General features: G+C 41.8%; 1 protein-coding gene across 1 annotated transcript in view; it reads right to left on the reverse strand.

The window, feature by feature from the left end:
* Positions 1 to 3,355: 3,355 nt before the first annotated feature.
* Positions 3,356 to 21,816, reverse strand: part of depdc4 (DEP domain containing 4) — a 78,737-nt gene continuing 60,276 nt past the window's right edge. Inside the window, exons 6-9 of the mRNA XM_073058778.1 lie at positions 19,901 to 20,043; positions 9,891 to 10,016; positions 6,574 to 6,652; positions 3,356 to 4,752 (exon numbers count right to left, since the gene is read on the reverse strand). Coding sequence (XP_072914879.1) covers positions 4,535 to 4,752; positions 6,574 to 6,652; positions 9,891 to 10,016; positions 19,901 to 20,043 — 566 coding nt within the window. The 3' untranslated portion in view covers positions 3,356 to 4,534. The remainder of the gene's footprint in view (positions 4,753 to 6,573; positions 6,653 to 9,890; positions 10,017 to 19,900; positions 20,044 to 21,816) is intronic.

Here is a 21,816-nt window from a genome sequence, read left to right on the forward strand (position 1 = left end):
ATCATTCGAACCTTTTCTGGGGAAAGGGTAACCTGGACAAGAGGGACAATTTGCACCTGAACCAATATTGGAAGGGAACCAATATTCTGGCTGGAAGGTTTGTTGATGCTACTTGGGAGAGTTTAAACTAGTTTTGAAGGGGGCTGGGAACCAGAGCCCCAAGTCAGGAAGGGCTAGATCAAATGGGAAGGTAGATGTCAGGGAAAGTATTGAAAGGCAAAATTGAAATATCAAGTATGACGGGTTGGATAGTTTTAAGTGTATATATTTTAATGCTAGGAGTATTATGGGAAAGGGTGATGAACTTATAGCATGGATCAGAACATGGAACTATGATGTTGTAGCCATTACTGAAACTTGAGTTGAGAGGGGGGCAGGAATGTGTGATTAGTGTACCAGGTTTTCAAAGTTTTAGAAAAGATAGAGGAGTTACAAGAGGGAGTGGAGTTGCACTATTAATCAGGGATAATATCAGAGCTGCACTTAGAGACATAATGGAGGGGTCAGACACTGAGTCCATTTGGCTGGAACTCAGGAATAGGAAGAATGCAATCACACTGATGGGATTGAACTACAATCCCCCTAATAGCCACAGGATAGCTATACACAGGCACAGGTTTGGTTATAAATTGGAGGGGGCATTTGGCAGGAACAAATATGTGTTAATTAGGAACACCTTTCCTTTGGCAAGTCCACATTAAATATGTGGAAGGTGCTTAAAGATCAATTGCAGAGTACAGGAAAGTAATGTTTCTGCTAAAAGCAAGGATGGGGATGGAAAGTCAAGAAAACCTTGGATGTCCAGAGAGGTGATGAATTAAATGAAGAAGAAAAAGGCAAAGTATGTAAAGCCTCAGAAGTTACGATCAAATGAAGCACGAGGAGTATAAAGAAACCAGAAAACAATCAAAGAAGGGAATTAGAAAAATCCAGGAGAAGCCATGAAAAGTCCTTGGCAAGTAGAATTAAGGAGAATCCCAAGGCATTCTATACATACATCAAGAATAAGAGGATATAAATATGCTGGGGGATTTAAAGGTCAAGGAGGAGGAAATGTTGGGCCTCCTAATGAGTATTAAGGTAGACAAGTCCCTAGGGCCTGATGGGACATCCCAGGGTATTGAGGGAGGCAAAAGATGAGATTGCTGGGCCCTTGGCCAGTACCTTCATGCCTTACCAACTTGAGCTTTTTTGACAAGATGACAAGAGAGATTGATGAGGGTAGGGTAGTGGATGTTGTCTGCATGGATTTTAGTAAGGCGTTTGACAAAGTCCCCCATGGGAAACTAAACCAGAAGATTAAGATGCAGGGATCTGTGGCAAGTTGCCTATTTGGATTCAGAACTGGCTTTCACATAGAAGGCAGAGGGTAGTGGTTGAAGAGACTTATTTGAGCTGGAGGTCTGTAATTAGTGGTGTTCCACAGGGATCTATGCTGGGACCTCTGCTGTTTATAATGTACCCAGTATATAAATGACCTGTATGAAAATGTAGGTGGGTGGGTTAGTAAATTTGTGGATGATACCAAGATCGGTGGAGTTGGGATAGTGTAGAAGACTGTTAAAGAATACAGCGTGATATAGATCAGGTGCAGATATGGGCTGCGAAATGGCAGATGAGTTTAACCCAGATAAATGAAAGGTTCTGCATCTCAGCAGGGAAAATGCAAGGAGAGAGTACACAGGGCAAGGTCCTTAACAGTGTTGCTGAGCAGAGAGATCTTGGGATTCAAGTTTATAGCTCAATGAAAGTGGCTACACAGATTGATAAAGTGGTTAAGGCAACTTTTCAAATGCTTATTTTTATTGGTTGAGGAACTGAATTCAAAAGTGGAGTGGTTACATTGCAACTTCATGAAACTCCGGTTTGGCGACAGCTGGAGTATTGCATACAGTTCTGGTCGCCCCACTATAAGAAGGATGTTGAGGCTTTGGAGAGGGTGCAGTAGAGATTTACCAGGATGCTGCCTGGTTTAGAGGGCGTGTGCTATCATGAGAGGCTGGATAAACTTGGGTGGTTTTCTCTGGAGCGTTGCAGGCTGAGGGGAGATCTGATAGAGATTTACAAGAGTATGAGAGGCATAGACAACGTGGACAGAGTATGTTTTCCAGGGTTGAAATGTCTAATACCGAAGGATATGCATTGAAGGAAAGAGGGGTAGGTTCAAGGGGTATATAAGAGGCAAGTTCTTTTACTCAGTCATAGAGCCTGGAATGGTGGTAGAAGCAAATACATTCAAGGCTTCTAAGAGTCATTTGCATAGGCACATGGATGTAAGGAAGCTAGAAGGATATGGACATGGTGTAGTTAGGATGGATTATTGTTTGAGTGTTTTGGATTGGCTTTTTAAGCTGGTTTGGCACAACACTGTAGGCCGAATGGCCTGTTCCTGTGCTGCATTGCTGTGTTCTTAAATAAGCAGTGAAAAAGAGAGCAAAAATAGTGAGCTTGTCTTCATGGGTTGGTTCATTGCCTGTTCAAAAATCTGATGGTGAAGGAAGAAGCTGTTCCTAAAATTTTGAGTGTGTCTTCAGGTTCCTGTACCTCCTCTCCAAAAGTAGTAACGAGAAGGAAGCTTATCCTGGGTGATGGGGGTCCTTAATGACAGATGCCTCCTTTTCCAGGAACCACCTTTTGAACATGTCCTCGATGCTGGGAAGGCTAGTGCCCATGATGGAGCTGGGAGTTTGCAACCTTGTGCAGCTTTTTTCTAATCTTGTGCAGTGATACTCTTCAGAGATAATCACATCCAGAAACTTGAAACTGCTCACCCTTTCCACAGCTGATCCCTTAATGAGGACTGGTAGGTCTCCCCTTGACTTCCTCTTTGACCCACACAAATTTTTATTGCAATACCATCGAAAGCATTCGATCCAGACATATCACAGCTTGATATGGCAACTGCTCAGTCCATGATGGCAAGAAAATGTAGAGCTGTGACACAACTCAGAACATCCCAGGAACCAGTCTCCCCTCCATAGACTCTTGCCTACACTTCTTGCTGCCTCAGTAAGGTAGCTAACAATCAAATAGCCCACCCACCCCAGACATTCTCTCTTCTTCCCTCTCCCATTCGGAAGAGGACAGTAAAGCTTGAAAGCACACACCACTGGGCTCAAAGAGTTTCTATCCTGCTGTTGAGAGACAACTGAATGGCTCCCCCAGTAGGATAAGACAGATTCTTGACGTTATTGTCAGCCTGCAATGCACTTTTTCCTATAATTGTATCAGTATATAAGACAATAATAAATCATTTTATCAATTAACTCAGCAGTATCTCCTTAAAAGGTTTGACCAAAGGCATGCTGCTGGAACAACAGAATACCTCATTAGACTAATTTATTACATGACTGAAAACCATCTTTATTCTTGTGTTTCTTATTTGTACATTAATTATACAAAGAAAATAACTAACTTTTTCTACATTAAATCTCGTACAATTTTCCAGTTTTGTTATTCTATATTCTTGGTGCACTTAATGATCCAAATGTCCTTCAACAATAAAAGGACAGGAGATTGAGCCAATTTCTTCAGAGTAACTTCCATTTGTTGAAGACTTTACTTATTTAAATTTTTTCCATGGTTAAAATTAAAAATAATACATCTGAAGTCCAGTGTAAGGGAGCAACATAAATCAGAGTCCAGTTCATTCAGAATCCACTGATGATTGTTGGATTGTTTTTCCGTTTTACTCCAACCGCTACCAGATTTTTGTGGTGCCACTAGAACTGTTTCAACACCAGGAGAGAAAAATGATGATTTCATGCATACGAGCTGTGCATCTTTAAGAAATCAAATCGTTGCCCACAATCAATGGAGCCAGTGTACAGTGAGAAATTCAGAATCAAATGACTGACAAATACTTTAGCCTCAGGTAAAATAAAAATGAGTATCCACCTTCTACAACTGTAAAAGCATAGGGTGCAGTTCATGTATACAAGAAATTCTGTAGATGCTGGAAATCCTGCGTAACACAAATACCAGAGGAACTCCGCAAATCAGGCAGCATCTGTGGAAAGGAATAGAATTGATGTTTTGGGCTGAGACACTTCAGGGATCCTGATGAAGAGCCTTGGCCTGATGCATTAACTTAATTCATTTCTATAGATGCTGCCAGACTTGCTAAGTTCCTCCACCGCTTTGTGGGTGCAATACATAATTTTGCGCTCTCTATTTTTACAGTTATACCCAAATAGTTGCCCTAATTTTTGCACAATGGCTATTTGTCAGTCTTTATTTCTGAAATTCTTCATTTATCTGTAAATGTGTGCATAAAAATGAATCTCCAGATACATATACTTTGATAATAAATTTACTTCTGAATTTTTGCTAATCAGTAGCATGATTCACATTTTGTGCAAATTAAACAAAAAGAAGTTCGAACGGTGAAAAGGCAAGAGATGAACATGCCACAGTCGCATATCTGTGTGGTTAGTTCCTGTGCTTGTACTGTTACAATTCCTGGGTCAATGCAATCAAATTCAAGTAATCATTCACAATGCTGTAAGTAGTTGTTCAACTCTGAGAAGCCATTCTACAAATGTTCTCCTTCTAACTGGCAGCTTGAGTAGTGGTGGAAAAATACGGAGGGATGGTGCTTCTGAAACTCCTGAAGCAGCCGGTTTCTTTCCTTCTCACACAGGCTGCGATTTTGACTGATGCTGCGAATCAACCGCTGAAGTTGCTCTAAGGTGGTATGACGCTTCTGCACCTCAAACTCCTTCTGTGTGACATGCTTGCAGAAGGTAAAGTCTGTAACAAAAACATGAAAAGAAAAGTCATCGAGGGACCACCACGCAGTGGCACTGATGCCAAACAGCATGACATGCTCTGAACAGCTGGCAATGGCATATATCATAAAGCCCATTCCTGCCCATTGCTATACACTCTGGTCACACTTGACTGCATGGTCATACACCCAAGTAATCATGTTGTCAAGTTCGCTGATGTCACAACAGTGGTGGGGCTCATCACCATTGATGATGAGACAGCTTACAGAGAGGATGTATAAGAACTTGAGGCCTGGTGCCAACAAGACAAAGGAGATACTCACAATACTCACACCTCTCTTTACATTGGCGGCACAACAGTAGATTGAGCAGATCCAAACTCCTGGATGTACACAGCTCAAACAACCTCTCATGGTCCCACAACACTTCCTACACAATCAGGAGAGACCACCGACACATCTACTTTGTGAAGAGGTTGAAGGGAACTGGACTATGCACATCTATACTCAGGTCCTTTACGATACACAGAAGAGAGCATCCCAACATGTTGCATCGCTACACAGTACAGAAACTTCACTGTGCCGTACAGGAAACCTCCAACAGGTAGTTAAAACTGCCCAATGCATCACTGGCACTGGTCCTACCATCAAGGATATTTATACAGAAAGGTGCATTTGATTGCATGACATCACGAAAAATCCCACCCATCCTGCTCAAGGACTGTTTGTCCCAATCCCATCGGGGAGGAGTCTACATAGCATCACACCAGGACCACCACACTCAAAAACCAGTTAATTTCTCCAAAGCAGAAAGGCTGATCAACACCTGCACCCACTAATCCACCCCCCCACCACCACTACTTTATCATTTTATGTCAGAGTCAGCTTATGTACAAACACTCCTATGCCTGTGTCACTTCAATAGACATGCAATCAACATATGTATATGCATTTATATTTATTGTGTTTTTTATCATTGTGTTTTTATTTATTCATTTACGGGATGTGGGTGTTCAGCTGAGCCAGCATTTATTGCCCATCCCGAATTGCCCTCATTAAGATAGTGATGAACAGCCTTGTTGAATGGCTGCAGTCCCTGAGGTGTAGGGACACTCACAGTGCTGTCAGGGAGGCAATTCCATGATTTGACCCAGCGAAGGAACGGCAACATGTTTCCAAGTCGGGATGGTGAGTGACTTGGAGGGTTATTGTGCTTGTTATCTTACTGTGTTCTTTTTGTGCTGCATTGGATCCGGAGTAACAATATTGTTCTCCTTTACGCTTGTGTACTGAATAACATTGAACAATCTTGAACGGGAATACTGTGCTCAAACTTGTACTTGATCAAGTCACACAAAATGTTGGAGGAACTCAGCAATCTGTGAAATGTGTTCAAGTGCAAGTTTGAGCATCAGGATGAAGGGTCTCAGCCTGAAACAAGAACTGTTCACTTTGCTCCACAAATGTTGCCTGACCTGCTGAGTTCCTCCAGGATTTTGTAAACATAAGAGACTGTGCAGATGCTGGAAATGTTCAGCAATACACACACAAAATGCTGGAGGAACTCAGCAATTCAGGCAACAGTTACAGAAAGGAATAAAGAGTTGAGGCCGTGACACATTATCAGGACTGGAAGGAAGGGGGTAGAAGCCAGAATAAAAAGGTGCAGGAGAGGGAAGAGAACAAGCTGCCAGGTAATAGATGAGGGTAGGTGAGGGGGAAAGTGGGAGGGTGGGTCATCCCCGCCCACCCTCCACTAGGAGGGGTTAAGCAAAAGCCTCTTACTTCATACACCCTCGCCTCACATAGTCTTGCATGCTTTCCAGAGAGTATGTAGAAGGTACCTGCAATAGCATTGGGATTCCTTCCTTCCTGAAGAGAAAGGAGCTTCTTCCTGACCATCTGAAGCAGGAAACTGGGGATCTAGTTGAAAAGAAATACATGTTTATATTACACCTTTACTGGCTTCAATACATCCTAAACATTATAGATTAAGTTGAATTCTTGAAGTTCAATCACTGTTGTAATGAAGGAGATAAAAGGGATAAAGATTAGCTTTATTTGTACATTGAAAGATCAAAACATACAGTGAAATGCATTGTTTTGCGACAAATCAAGTCGACAAAATTGTACTGGGCAACTCACAAGTGTATCCACGCTTCCAGCACCAACATAACATGCCCACAACTCACTAACCCTGACCACATGTCTTATGAATGTGAGAGGAAGCTGATGTGGTCACAGGGAGAATATACAAACTCTTTACAGACTGTGGGGGGGGGGGGGGGGGGGAGAAGCTGAACCCCATTCTTACAAACTGCACTATAATAGCCCTATTCTAACCACTACACTACCAAACAAAGCAACCAATTCCCACAGAGCAAGGCCCTTCAAACATCAAAGCTGTAATGAGCAAATTAGTGATGTTAATCAGAGGGATAAATATTGAGCAGTGATACTTCCCGCGGTTTCCTTTGGAACAGCACAATATCATTTCAATTCCATTGGAAAAAATAAAAAGGGCTCTTCATAACATCTTATCGAAATGACATTTTTTTGCTATGTGACAATAATAAACCAATTCTAATTACACCCTTACATCAGATGAAATTCACATTTATTTATCACATTGACATAGAAACATTAGTGAAATATGTTGTTTGGCTAAACAACCAACACACTGATGGATGTGATGAATGCATTGCCTCACATTCTGGTGCCAAAATAGTATACCCACCAGGCTTGGCAGAACACCACAGATCACAACAAAACAGAACACAAGCAACAAAGCAAGAACATTGAAACAAACCCTGTTCTTCCCTCTCTCTCACCTTCGCACATACTCAGACCTCTAACACCAGGACAGGTAGTCTTCCATACCCCTGAAGAATAACAGGGTCCTTGTTAACATCTTGCCCATAAGACACTTTTCACTGCATCTCAGTATTATGTGACCATAATATACCAATTCTATTCCATCCATTACACAGTGAAACTTGTCCTTGACACCACATTGGAGTATCAACCTTGTAGAAACATAGAAAACCTACAGCACACTATAGGCCCTTTGGCCCACAAAGTTGTGCCAAATATGTCCTTACCTAAGAAATTACTTAGGGTTACCCATAGCCCTCTATTTTTCTATTCCATATATCCGTCCAGGAGTCTCTTAAAAGACCCTATCATATCCACCTCCGCTACCGTTGCCAGCAGCCCATTCCACGCACTCTCTGCGTAAAAGAAAAACTTACCCCTGACATCTCCTCTGTACCTACTTCCAAACACCTTAAAACTGTGCCCTCTCGTGCTAGCCATTTTGGCCCTGGGAAAAAGCCTCTGACTATCCACACGATCAATGCCTCTCATCATCTTATACACCTCTATCAGGTTTTAGAGTGAACATTCTGAGATCAAAATTTGTATACTTCACTTAGAAAAAACATTAATTTTGGCTTAAAAAGTAGACAAACATCATGCAGTAATAAATATATTACATTGCATATACACTCTATGATGTACACTTTCTGAACCATTACCATTTGAACTCATTGCCATCCATATTTACCTGTATTTTTATTCAATTTGATTTCATTAATTGTATTTCAAATGCCCAGTGGTTACAGGGGGACTTAACCACCTCTCTGTAAATCACAGACCTCCAGATCTTAAGTCATCCAATATGCCCCCCGATTTTGGAACAGACAAGTAGCCTGACAAGAGAGAGCTAGCAATGTGTCAGAGGTGTGGTGGCTAGCCAGCTCACTTGGAAGCTAATTGTCTGCCTGTGAGAGGCATCTGAGGAAAGAGGCAAATCCTGAAGGAAATTCTAGAGGCATCAGAGCAAAAGTGCAAAAAGAAACTTATGTTGATGATCAAGCTCGAACTGGAAAGGTCAGTTTAGAACAGTGCCACAAGTCACTGAAATGGACAATGGAGGAGAGGTACCTGAGAACAAGTCATAAAGTGCTACAACACAGAAACAAACCCCTCAGCCCATCTAATCCATGTCATACTCTTACTCTACGTAATCCCATCGACCCACACCTAGACCAGAACCGTCTATACCCTTTCCATCCACTTCCTATCCAAACTTCTCTTAAATGTTGAAATTGAACCCCACATCTACCACTTCCACTGGTAGCTCTATCCACACTTGTATCCACCCTGAGTGAAGAAACCCCCTCAGGTTCCCCTTAACTATTTCACCTTTCACCCATAACCTATTATCTCTAGTTCCAGTCTCACTCATCCTCAGTGCAAGACTGCTTCCATTTACCCTGTACCCCTCATAATTTTGTATACCTCTATCAAATCTCTCTCATTCTTCAATGCACCAGGGAAGAAAGTCCTAACCTATTCAACCTTTCCCTGCAACTCAGGCCCTCGAGTTTCAATAGCATCCTTGAAAATTTTCTCTGCACTTTTTCAACCTTACTGATATCTTTCCTGACTATAGGTGACCAAACCTGCACAGAATACTCCAAATTTGGTCTCACCAATGTCTTATGCAACTTCTACATAACATCCCAATTCCAGGACTCAGTATTCTGATTTATTAAGGCCAATGTGCTAAAAAGCTTTCTTTTTACGACCCCATCTACTGTGACACTACTCTCAAGGAATTATGGATCAGTATTCCCAGATCCCTTTATTCCGCTACTCTCCTCAATGCCCTACTGTTCACTGCGTAAGTCCTACCCTGGTTTGTCCTCCCAAACTGCAACACCTCACATGTAACACACACAAAATGCTGGTGGAATGCAGCAGGCCAGGCAGCATCTATAGGAAGAAGCAGTCGATGTTTCGGGCCGTGACCCTTCGTCAGGACACCTCACATGTATCTGCATTTCCACTATGCCATTGAAAACTCTTTAAGGCTGCTAAGAAGGGATACGTTGACCATGAATCTTTGGTGAAAATCTTAGGTTGGAACCAACTTGGCTGGCCCAGATGATGCATTTAATTCTGCAAAATTTGGGAGAAATAATTTTGAAATTTTGGTGTCCCACACTCAACTCGGACTCTTGCTTCCCAACGGCACAGAAGTCTCACATCTTTCATATAGCTTTGTCGGCCAACTGCAAACACTGGGCAAAGAATAACAATATCAACTAAATATCTTTATTAAATGAGCCACCAACTTTTCTCATCAAAAGTATACCTTGAACACCTCAGCGTGGTTATCCATTAGGAACAAAGCCAGATCCTCAGCCTGGGACTTGGACAGAGACTTGCTTTGCACAATAGCTTTGGTAAATGTTTTCATCACCACACTCCTGTTGGTATTCTTTATTTAAAGAAAAACAAAAGTATTCAGTGATAAAGCACAGGTGAAAATCAAATCCACAATGGTACTAGTTTAGTTTAGTCTTACAGGTACAACATTAATCAATGAACATTGTTCACGGGAGCAGAACGGTAGCATAGTAGTTAGCATAAATGTTTTACAGTGGCAGCTGTAGGATCAGGGTTCAATTCTTGCCACTGTCTGTAAGGAGTTTGTAAAGTCTCCTCATGACCATGTGGGCTTCCTCCACATTCCAGAGAAGTTCATTTAGGGTTAATGGGTTGCGGACATGCTATTTTGTGCCAGAAGTGTGGCTGCCCCTAGCAGATGATGTTGGTCATTGACACAAACAACACACTTCACTCTGTTTTGAGGTACATGAGACAATTACCGCTCTCTCTGATCCGAATGACAATAAGAACATCTAGACAATGATAGAATAACGAAACTTGTAATTATGCACATCCAAAGTGTTTCTCAGGCTACATCCACACTATACCGGATAAATCCGTAACCGAAGCTTTTTCTCTTCGTTTTGACCCTCCGTCCACACCAAAACGGCGTTTTAGTCCACTGAAAACGGAGCTTTTCTAAAACGCTCTCCAGGGTGTGTAATTTTGAAAATGTTGCTTGGCCAGAGCAGTGTGGACGGGGTAACTGGAGGAATCTAAAAACGCTGTCATAATGTGCCACACACACAAAATGCTGGTGGAACACAGCAGGCCAGGCAGCATCTATAGGGAGAAGCACTGTCGACGTTTCGGGCCGAGACCCTTCGTCAGGACTGTGGGAGTGGGAGAGCTTAGAACCAGAGGGCACAGCCTCAGAATATGAAGATGATCCTTTAGAACAGAGATGGAGGGAATTCCTTTAGCTATAGGGTGGTGAATCTGTGGAACGCATTGCCTCAGAGAGTTGTGGAGGCCAAGTCATTGGGTATATTGGAAGTGGAGATCAATAAGTTCTTGATTAGTAAGGGCATCAAAGCATGAAAACAGATTTGAGAGGGATAATAAATCAGTCATGATGGAATGGCAGGGCAGACCTGATGGACTGTATGGCCTAATTCAGCTCTCACGTCTTATGATACATACTGAGATCATTCTGAATTGTTGGTGTACATTAGCATAAATTTGAAAAGAGGAACAGCTTCTCTTCAACCCATCTACCACCTACAGAAAGCTAACATTAGCAAACTCCTCAAGGAATAAAGTTACAGTGGGCACATTCACCCAGTAACTATGTAAGATAACATTACATTTACACAAGAATACTCTGTGATTAACACATGCTATTGCACTTGGATATCTAATATAGTGGTTTACTTTCCCTCCACGCAGAGAAATGGCAATCTCAGCTCCATTTACAATACCGGGTGAACTTGTGTTAGACGCTTCCTCAGATGGAATGAATAGAAGTAATTGTGCCTGGGCTAAGTTCATCAGCAAAATGTTTGCCTCATGAACAGAGCAGGAGGTATTAAAGGAGAAGGGGGTGGCATTACTAGTCAAGGAAAATGTCATGGCACTGCTTAGTCAGGAGCTAATCTAGTGAGGCGTTAAAGGGAGGAACTGAGTAATAAGAAAGGTATGACCACATTAATGGGGCTAGATTACATACCACCCAACAGTCCGAAGGATTTAGAGGAACAAATTTGTAGAGAGATTGCAGACTGTTGCAAGAAACATGAGATTGTTATAGTACAAAGGTGATTGTAACTTTCCACATATTGCCTGGGACTCCCATACTATAAAAGGACTAGATGGGATAGAGTTTGACAAATGTGTTCAGGAAAGTTTCATTAACCAGTACACAGAAATCCCAACAAGAGAGTGTGTGATACTTGATCTGCTATTAGAGAATGAGACAGGCAGGTGATAGAAGTTTAGAGGAACACTTCGCATCTAGTGTTCATAACGTCATTAGTTTCAAAGTCAATATGCAAAAAGATAGACAAGAGAAAATCTGGAAATCTGAGCAACACACACAAAATTCTGGAGGATCTCAGCAGGCTCGGCAGCATCTATGAAAAAAAAAGTACAATCGATGTTTTGGGCTGAAACCCTTAGGTAGGACTGGAGGAAAAAAACTGAGGTGTAGATTTGAAAGGCAGGAGAGAGGGGACTCTGGTGTTCTTGTGTTTAACTGCCATTCATTCTTTGGGGCACTTCTCTGTTTTCGTTGATGTTTGTGAAGAAAAAGCATTTCAGGATGTATATTGTACAGTATACATTTCTGTCTTTAAATTTGACCTTTGAATTTTTAAACCAATTTTGATGGTATCAGAAAGGATCTGGCAAGTGTGGATCGAGACAAGCTGTTTTCTGGCAAAGGGAAGTGAGAGAACATCAGAAGTGAAATTGTGAGAGTACAAAGCTTGAAAGTGCGTATCAGAATAAAAGGTAAAGTTAACAAGTGTAGGGAACCTTTGTTTTCAAGAGATATTGAAGCTCTGGTTAAGAAAATTAAGGAAGAGCCTTGCAGGTATAGGCAGATGTGAACAAATGAGGTGCTTATGGAGTACAAGAAATGCAAAAGAACACTTAAAGAAATCAGGAAGGCTAAAAGACATGAGGTTGCCACAGCAGACGAGGTGAAGTAGAATCCTAGGGGATTCTACAGATACATTAAGAGCAAAAGGATTGCAAGGAACAAAATTGGTCCCTTGGATGATCAGAATGGTAATCTATGTTTGGAGCCAAAAGAGACGGGGAGATATTAAATGCATTTTGTGCATCTGTATTTACTCAAGGGATGGACACAGAGTCTATAGAAGTGAGGCAAAGTGGCCTCACATTTATAGACAGATTACTGGTTTTTGAGGCAAATTAGGTTGGATAAATCCCCGGGGGATTTCCTCAAGATATACCAAGATATTCCCTCAGACCTCAAAGCAGGCAGGTGAAGAAATTGCCAGGGCCCTAACAGAAATATTTAAATCATCCTTAGCAACAGATGAGGCACCAAAGGATTGGAGAATAGCAAATGTTGTTCTGTTTAATAAAGGCCCCAAAAATAAACCAGGAAATTACAGGCCAGTGAGTCTGACATTAGTAGTGGGAAAGTTATTGGAACGGACTGGATATACAAGTATTTGGATTGACATGGGCTGATTAAGGATAATCAGCATAGGTTGTGTCTAACCAATCTTAAGAGTTTTTCAGGGAAGTTGTCTACATGGACTTTAGCAAGGCATTTGACAAGGTCCTACATGGGAGTTTGGTCAAAAAGGTTCAGTTGCTCAGCATTCAAGATGAGGTAGTAAACTGGATTACACACTGGCTTTGTGAAGGAACCAGAGAGAGGTTGTAGATGGTTGACTCTCTGGCTCGAGGTCTGTGACTAGTGGAGTGCTGCAGTGTTCGGTGTTGGTTGTTGTTTATCAACAATCTGGATAACAATGTGGTGAACTGGATCAGCAAATTTGTGGATGACACCAAGATTGGGGTATAGTGGACAGCAAGAAAGACCATCATGGCTTGCAATGGGATATGAACCATCTGGAAAAACAGCTGAAAAATGATAGGTGGAATTTAATGCAGACAAGTATAAGGTGTTGCACTTCAGTAGGACCAACAAGAGTAGGTCTTACGCAGTGAACAGTAGGGCACTGAGGAGTGCAGTAGAACAAAACGATCTGGGAATACAGGTCCATAATTCATTGAAAGTGGCTTCACAGTTTTAAAAACACCTTTTGGCACACTGGCCTTCATAAATCAAAGTATTGAGTACAAGAGATGGGATCTTATGTTGAAGTTGTACAAGATATCGTTAAGGTCTAATTTGGAGTATTATATGCGGTTTTGGTCACCTACCTACACGAAAGATGTAAATAAGATTGAAAGAGTCCAGAGAAAAGTTATAAGGATGTTGCTGGTCAAGAGGGCCTGAGTAATAAGGAAAGACTGAACAGGTTCAGACTTTATTATTTGGAACATAGATGATTGAGGGGAGATTTGATAGAGGTATACAAAATTATAAGGGGTATAGATAGGGTAAATGCAAGCAAGCTTTTTCCACTGAGGTTGGGTGGGACATTTGATTTGGACTTTCAGAAGGCCTTTGATAAGGTGCCACACATGAGGCCGCTTACCAAGTTAAGAGCCCATGGCATTACCTCAGCTTCCTCCAGTTCAAGAAAAATCAGCTTAGTCATTCCACAAGCAAGAGATTCTACAGATGCTGGAAATCTTGAAGAACACACACAAAATGGAGGAATTCTGCAGGTCAGACAGCTTCTACGGAGAGGAATAAACAGTCAACGTTTCAGGGCGAGAGGTTTAAGTGTCTCCAGAGAACTGAAAGCTTCCATCCCTGGTAACTCCTAAGTAAATCTCCTCAGCACCCTCTCCAATGTAATCTCATCATTACTTAAACGTAGCAACTAGATATGCATGTAAAGCTGCAGCTATGACTATTTGGGCTAACTGTTAAAGAACAAAAACTAACCAAGAAAATAGCCGGGATTCCCTTTGTTTATTTGGGACACTAAACACTTAATTGGGAGAGGAGATGGTTGCCAAATGTTTAACTAGTACCAATTGTGTGCACTTATGGAACTGTTAGACAGCACACCATGCTTAGAGTGAACAGATTTAAATAGCATCAGTTGCATGTGTTTATGTTCAAAAATAAGTGTTTTGTGTCACTGATAGTTGTAGAGAAATAAGCAGCAAGACCATTCAGAACCATTCACTGCGGTTTCAAGTATTCAGGCTTGGAGATTCCAGGAACAGCCAGGAATTAAAATGAAACAATTTCACTACTTCAACAAGTGAGGAAATACAAAGAATTTGAAGATATTAACAATAATCTCAAATACTACAATGAAAATGAAGACTTAGAGGAAGTCCCATTATCTACACTAGGTGTCTGTGCTGATTTTGTTCAATGCATACACTGGATGAATTGCTTCATCAGTGCCTATAACGAGCTAGTTTTTGGTACTGTAGTAGTATTATTATTATAGGTATTCTACTTTGTTCTGTATTTTATTTAAATACATGATTTGTTCCTCAGTTAAATGGCAGCTTGTTTTTCCTTGTAAGGTTTTTAAACTATTTCCTTGAAACTTTAGCTGATTGGGCAGCTGCTTAATTGGGCCAAAATGTACTGGTCCCGATGTGTCCCAATGATGCACCATCAATAACTCTCTCTGAGACGTAAAGGCGAGATATCGGCTTTTATTGACTGGAAGAAGGAACAAGCAGTGGTTGACCACATCCTGGAGACAGAGAGGCCGGGCTCAGACCTCAATCGCCTTTATACCGGGGTCTGTGGGAGGAGCCACAGGAGCAGTCAGCAGGGGGCGTGTCCAGACAGGTATATGTAGTTCACCACACCCAATTAACTAGAATTCTCTGTATTATGATTTAGATTCTAGATATCACTGACTTATACAACATGAAATAAATTTCATGACATATGCTGGTGATATTAAACCTGATTCCGAAGCTTGTTGTTTTGCAGCAGCAGTGCAATGCAAAGATATAAAACTACTAAAAATTACAAAACAAATAAACAGTGCAAGGACCAACTAGGCAGTGTTAATGGACAATTCAAAAATCTTATGTTGGAAGGGAAGAAGCTGTTACTAAATCACTGAGTGAGGGTCTGCAGACTCCTGTACCTTCTCCCTGATGGCGGGCATGTCCCTGAGTAGAGGATCATTTGTGATAGAGGCCCCTTCTTGGCACTGTCTCTTGAAGGTGTCCTTGAGGGTGGAGAGGGTTGTGCCCGTGATGGAAGTGGACGCCTCTACAACACTCTATAGCCTCCTGCACTGGAGCCTTCACAGTAGGCAATGATGCAACTAGTCAGAATGCCCTTTACTATTCATCCAATAGAAATTTCTAAGTCTTTGCTGATATAGCAGATCTTCTTGTAACAAACTAGTCACTGGCATGACATCTTCACGACTGCATCAATGTATTGGATCCAGGATAGATCCTCCGATCTAAGGAATGCAGGTTTCACCACCACGTTCCCTGTGATCGACCTTCAGGGATCCATGAACGGTTACACGTATTCCTCTATACTCCCTCAGGCCCCACAAGGAAGCTCTAATCAAACAGGCAAATTCACTGCAAGCTGCTCTCTAGATTCCCACATCATCTCGAATTATTCCATTCTTTTAAATCCAAACTATATGCTTCTCAGAATTACTAAATGTGTTCTTTTAAATCTGCTTCTGCACTTTCTGTAACTTCGACACTTTATTCACTGTTGTTTTCCCTTGCTCTACCTCAATGTACAGTAGCATAGCAGTTAGCGTAACACTATTACATTGCCAGTGACCCAGGTTCAATTCCCACCGCGCTCTGTTTGGAGTTTGTTTGTTCTCCCCATGCCCACTGGGAATCCGGTTTCCTCCCACATTCCAAAGATGCAAGGGTAGTAAGCTGTGGGCATGCTATATTGGTGCTGGAAGCATGGCGACACTCGTGGGCTGCTCCCAAGTCCATCCTCAGATGGCATTGGTTATTGACACTAAAGACGTGTTTCAACACAATGTGACAAATCTAATCTTATCTCATGTACTATTGTAATGACTTGATCTGCATGAACAGCATGCAAGACTAGATTTGCACTGTACCTTGGTTACACACATCAATTTATCAATTTAAAAATTCACCAACTTAAAACTTTCTCTGCCCTTGCATAACCTGAAGAAGTGTTTCAACCCTTCCATCTTAACCTTTCTGAAAGCACCAATGTAGGTACAGAGTAATGAACTGTCAAAGCATCACCTTCTGGCTGAAGTGTTAAACCACAAGGTCTTGACTGTTTTCTTGGGTGAGACTTAGGAATTTAGCTGTATTTGTCACATGATCATCAAAACATACAGTAAAATGCTAATGACTAGGGGCAGCCCACAATTGTGGCCATGTTTCCAGCGCCAACATAGCATGCCCACAATTTACTAATCCTTACTAAGCTGCATGTCTTTGGAATCTATCTATCATCTATTTGTCTATATATTCACTTGGCCTCCACAGCCGTCTGTGGCAATGAAGGGTTAAAGTAATCATAGAGGATCATTTGATGGCTGAGCCTGTGCTCAGTGGAATTTAGAAGAATGTGGGGGGGGGGCGGGAAATCACATTGAAACTTATCGAATATTGAAAGGCCAAAATAGATTGGATATGGAGAGAATGTTTTCTATAGTGGGTGGGAGGAGGCAGGGGAAGAGTGGGTCTAGGAGGCACAGAGTCAGAAAAGAGCAATGTCCTTTTAGAAGTCAAGGCATTGGAAATATTCAAAGCAGAGGTTGATAGGTTCTTGATTAGTAAGGTTGTCAAAGGTTATGAGGAGAAGGCAGCAGAATATTGCCCAGCTTAAAATATCCCACAGGGACGAAGTTTAACAGTATGAAAAATCTCACCAATGAGTGGTCCATATTAATCCCTTATTTACCACCAAAACAATCCAATTCATCCTGACACTGTTTATAGCAGTTTGCATTGAAAAAATAGCTGCTGTGTTTCCTCCCTGGTATCTCAAAGAACAAAGTACTTTATTGGCTACAAAACAGTGCAGGATGTTCCTGGGTTGTGAATGACGTTTGCATAATTTCAAGTCCTTTCTATTCAATCAGTTTTTTAAAAAATGGTTTGTGGAGTTTGCCAATACGAGCTAATTTCACACAAGATTCAAAACAAAAACATACAGGTTTCAGAAAATAATGTCATTTAGTTTTTAGCTGATCATCGTGTGCAGTGTTTTTCTCAAGCCCCTGAGTTTGTCAAACTAACTTTCATCAGATTTTTTTTTTAATCTAAGACAAGAGATTCTGCAGATGCTGGAAATCCAGAGCAACACACACAAAATGCTAGAGGAACTCAGCAGGTCAAGCAGCATCTAGAGACAGGAATAAACAATTGACGTTTCGAGCCAAGACCCTTCTTCAAGAACAGTCTTGGCCAAAACATCCACTGTTTATTCCTTTCAATAGATGTTGCCTGACCTGTGGAGTTCCTCCAGCATTTTGACATTTTTTTAAAAAGTTTTTTTTTGTGTGTAGAAGAAACACTTATTTTCCTGAAAGATTTTCAAATGTTCAGGTGATTGAGAAAATAGTTAACAAGAGACCCCCAGTGATGTATCTAACACACGAGACTCGCTTGTCCTTCCCCACCGATCGCACTCCAGGTATTTATGTCTGAGAATGTGATAAGTGCAACACCTGCCCCTACATCTCCTCCATCACCACCACTCACAGCCCAATACATTCCTTCTGGGTGAGGCAGTTCATGATTTCTTTGTTGTCATTTATTGTCCCTAGTGCTCCCGGCGTGACTACCTCTACATCATTAAGACCTGACTCAGATTGTGGGATTGCTTCATCAAGCATCTTTGCTCCTACCGCCTTAACAGCCAAGTCCTCCTAGTGGCCAACCATTTAAATTACACTTCCTATTCCCACAACACATTACACAGCCTCTTCTACTGTATATTAAGGCCAGACTGATTAGGAGGACAGTACCTCATATTCTGCCTTGGGAGACTCCAACCTGACAGAATGAATATTAATTTCTCTAACTTCTGGTAACAACCCCACTCCCCACTTTATTTTCCAGCCCTTATATCCCTTCTAATTCCCATCCCCACCATTTTCATCTGTCCATTACCAAGACCTTTTCTTCCCAGTTAGCTCCATCTCCTTCCTCCCTTTATCCTGTGATCCACCATCAGGTTCCACCTTCCACCACACAGTTTCTTACGTCATTCCCAGTCTTCCCCAATTACCACTTCACCTATCACCCAGCAGCTCAAAGAACATTGAACATCACAGCCCCTTTGACCTAAAATATTGTACTGACCTTTTAGCTTACTCCAAGCCCCCTCTAACCCTTCTTCCTCATGTGTGCCTATCAAAGAATCTCTTAAATGCCTCTAATGCATTGCCTCCAGCAACAGTCCTGGCAGGGTGGTCTACACACCCACCACTGTGTAGAAAACCTACCTCTAACTTACCAGCCTCCATCCCCACCGCCAAATTTTCCTCCAATCACCTTAAAATCATGCCCCTAGTATTAGTCATTTCCGGCCTGGGCAAAAGTCTCTGGCTGTCCTCTTATCAATCTTGTACTCCATAGGAGTACTTCTTCTATCCTCCTTCACTCCAGAAAGAAAAACCTAGCTTGCTCAACCTGTCCTCATAGACATACTCTCTAATGAAGGGAGCATAATGGCAACTCTCACCCATGCAATTTCTAAATCTTCCACATCCTTCCTATAATAATGTGACCAGAACTGAACCCACGTGTGGTCTGACCAGGGAGTTGCAGCATTATCTTGTTCTACTCCTTCCCCCTCTGCACCCCCCACCTCTTCATTCTGGGCATCCTCCCCCCACCTTTCTTTCTAGTACTGATTCAAGATCTCAACCCAAAAAAAATTGACAGTCTGTTTCCTTCCACCAATTCTGCTTCTTCTTAAACCCATCCCCCCTTTTTACTGGGGCAAAGGCCACCAACAGCAGCTCGCCAGAATCCTCCACCCTGGGCTAGTCTTCTGTTTTTCAAGGTATTATCCATTGAAGATCCTGCCTCTCCCAGGAGTGATGTCTTTGGAGCTCCTGTTGGTTATTTGTCCCATGGGTGCAATTGGGCAGCACAGGTTGGTTGGGCTGGAAAAGCCTGATACTGTCCTTACTCTGGATAGACAGACAGACAAGCAGATAGATAAATAGATTAAATAAGTAAATACAACATAGGGGCAGAATTGGGCCGTTCAGTCCATTGAGTCTGCTCATGGCTGATTTAATGTTTAGTGTGGAAGTGATGAACAAAAAGGGTCTACTTGGGTGCTATATATGTTACGTGTTTTTTACATTGTTTGTTGCCACAGGTGCTCTCAGTGATTCTCAAAATGTGACAGACCTGCTTCTGTAATCTGTAGGTACCAGGGCGAGCTGCAATAGCCATAAAAGACAATAGCCTGTGCAATTCCTCTCTCCAAATTGGCTCCAATAACCGAACGCACAGCTGAGCAACCTCCAGTGCTTGTCCAGTCTTTCCATTCTCTGTAGGAATTTTTGCAACAAAAAAAATTATTTTATTTTCAGATACAGAACAGGCCCTTTCAACCTAACAGAGCCCACATCATCCAACTACAACGACATCAAAACTAACCTACTAACCCGTACGTTTCTGAACTGTGGGAGGAAACCCATGCTGTCATGGGGAGAATATATAAACTCCTTATAGAGGGCAGCAGAATTGAACTCTGGTCACTGGTGCTATGATAGCAAAACGCTAACCGCCACGCTAACATGCCACCCATGAATACTTTTGTTGCAATTTATCCTGGACAGGTCGGCATTAATCTGTATTATTCACTGGATAGTTTAGAGTTTCACTATATAAGAAACTGTTAGGTTAAGAGCTCTCAATCTAAACATTATATTCATCTAAATATTTTATCAACTGAATGCCATGCAGGTGACACAGTAGCATAGCAGATAGCATAACACTGTGCGATCCTGGTCAATTCCCACCGCTGTCTCTAAGGACTGTGTATGTTCTTAATGCGACCATGTGAGCTTCGTCTGAGTGCCCCAGATTCCTCCCACATTCCAAAGGCATACGGTTCAGGGTTAGTAAATTGTGAGCATGCTATGTCGGCGCCAGAAACATGGTGACACTTGTCCCAGAACATGTCAGTCATCGACACAAATGACACAATTCACTGTATATTTATAGGTAGGTGTAAGAAATAAAGCTCAACTCTATCTCTTTTTATACAAGGTAAAACAAGACCAAGTGGGTATTGGGCTCATAAACACAAGAGATTCTGCAGATGCTGGAAGTCCAGAGAAACACATAAAAATTACTGGAGGAATTCAGCAGGTCAGACAGCATCTATGAAATGAATAAATAGTCGATGTTTCAGGTCAAAACCCTTCATCAGGACTGAAAAGGAAGGGGGAAAATGAAGAGTCAGACGGCAGCAGAGATCACAGATGGTGAGCAGTGAGAGAGGGTGTCACTAAACTCCTATCAAAGGTATCGGGCTCCATGCATAGTTGACCAACAAAAAAGCTTCTAGATAAATTCCTATTCTTGGCTCATTGCCCATTAATGTGCAGGTCAGTCCATCGAGTGACCATCCAGGAACATTCTAAACGCAATGAAAACTCGTCTCCACCAAGCTTTCAGGCAAAGAACTCTGAAATACTGCCACTCCAGCTGAAAAGATTTCTTCTCATTTCCTCTTCCATCAATTCTTCCAACCTTTAACTCACGATTTTACTCATGGAAAAATTGATCCTTCCTAGTCACCTCATCTTCGAGTAGCTGGCCTGATGAAATCTCTCAGCCTCCTCTAGTACAAAGGAAGAAACCCCAGTAAAACTCATAACTAATATTCATCAGCTGTAGACACCGAGTGCTCTCTTCATTATCATGTCATCAGGGTTTGCAAGTTGTGGGCATGTTGTGTTGGTGCCAGAAGTATGCTGCCCCCAGCACATCTCAAACTGTATTGGTCTTTGCCACAACCAACACATTTCACTGTATGTTTCAATGTACATGTGACAAATTAACCTAATCTAATCTTTCCAGCTCTGCTAAATCTCTTGTCTCTGGTCTGAGACCTCTGTCGGTCAGAGTTGACCATAGATATCACATCCTAGCAGTCTAGTTACGCAAGCTTGGGCAGTATGACATGGAGAGCAAGTTGTAGCCCATGTAGCAAGTTCCCTCTCTCCACACAGCTGATGAAACCAAGGAATGGCAGAATTTCTTGTATTTACAAAAAACAGTGGAATCTATTACAGCTGCAATGTCACATCTTT

Source organism: Hemitrygon akajei, chromosome 10 (assembly GCF_048418815.1).
Source record: "Hemitrygon akajei chromosome 10, sHemAka1.3, whole genome shotgun sequence".
NCBI classification, from domain to species: Eukaryota; Metazoa; Chordata; class Chondrichthyes; order Myliobatiformes; family Dasyatidae; genus Hemitrygon; species Hemitrygon akajei.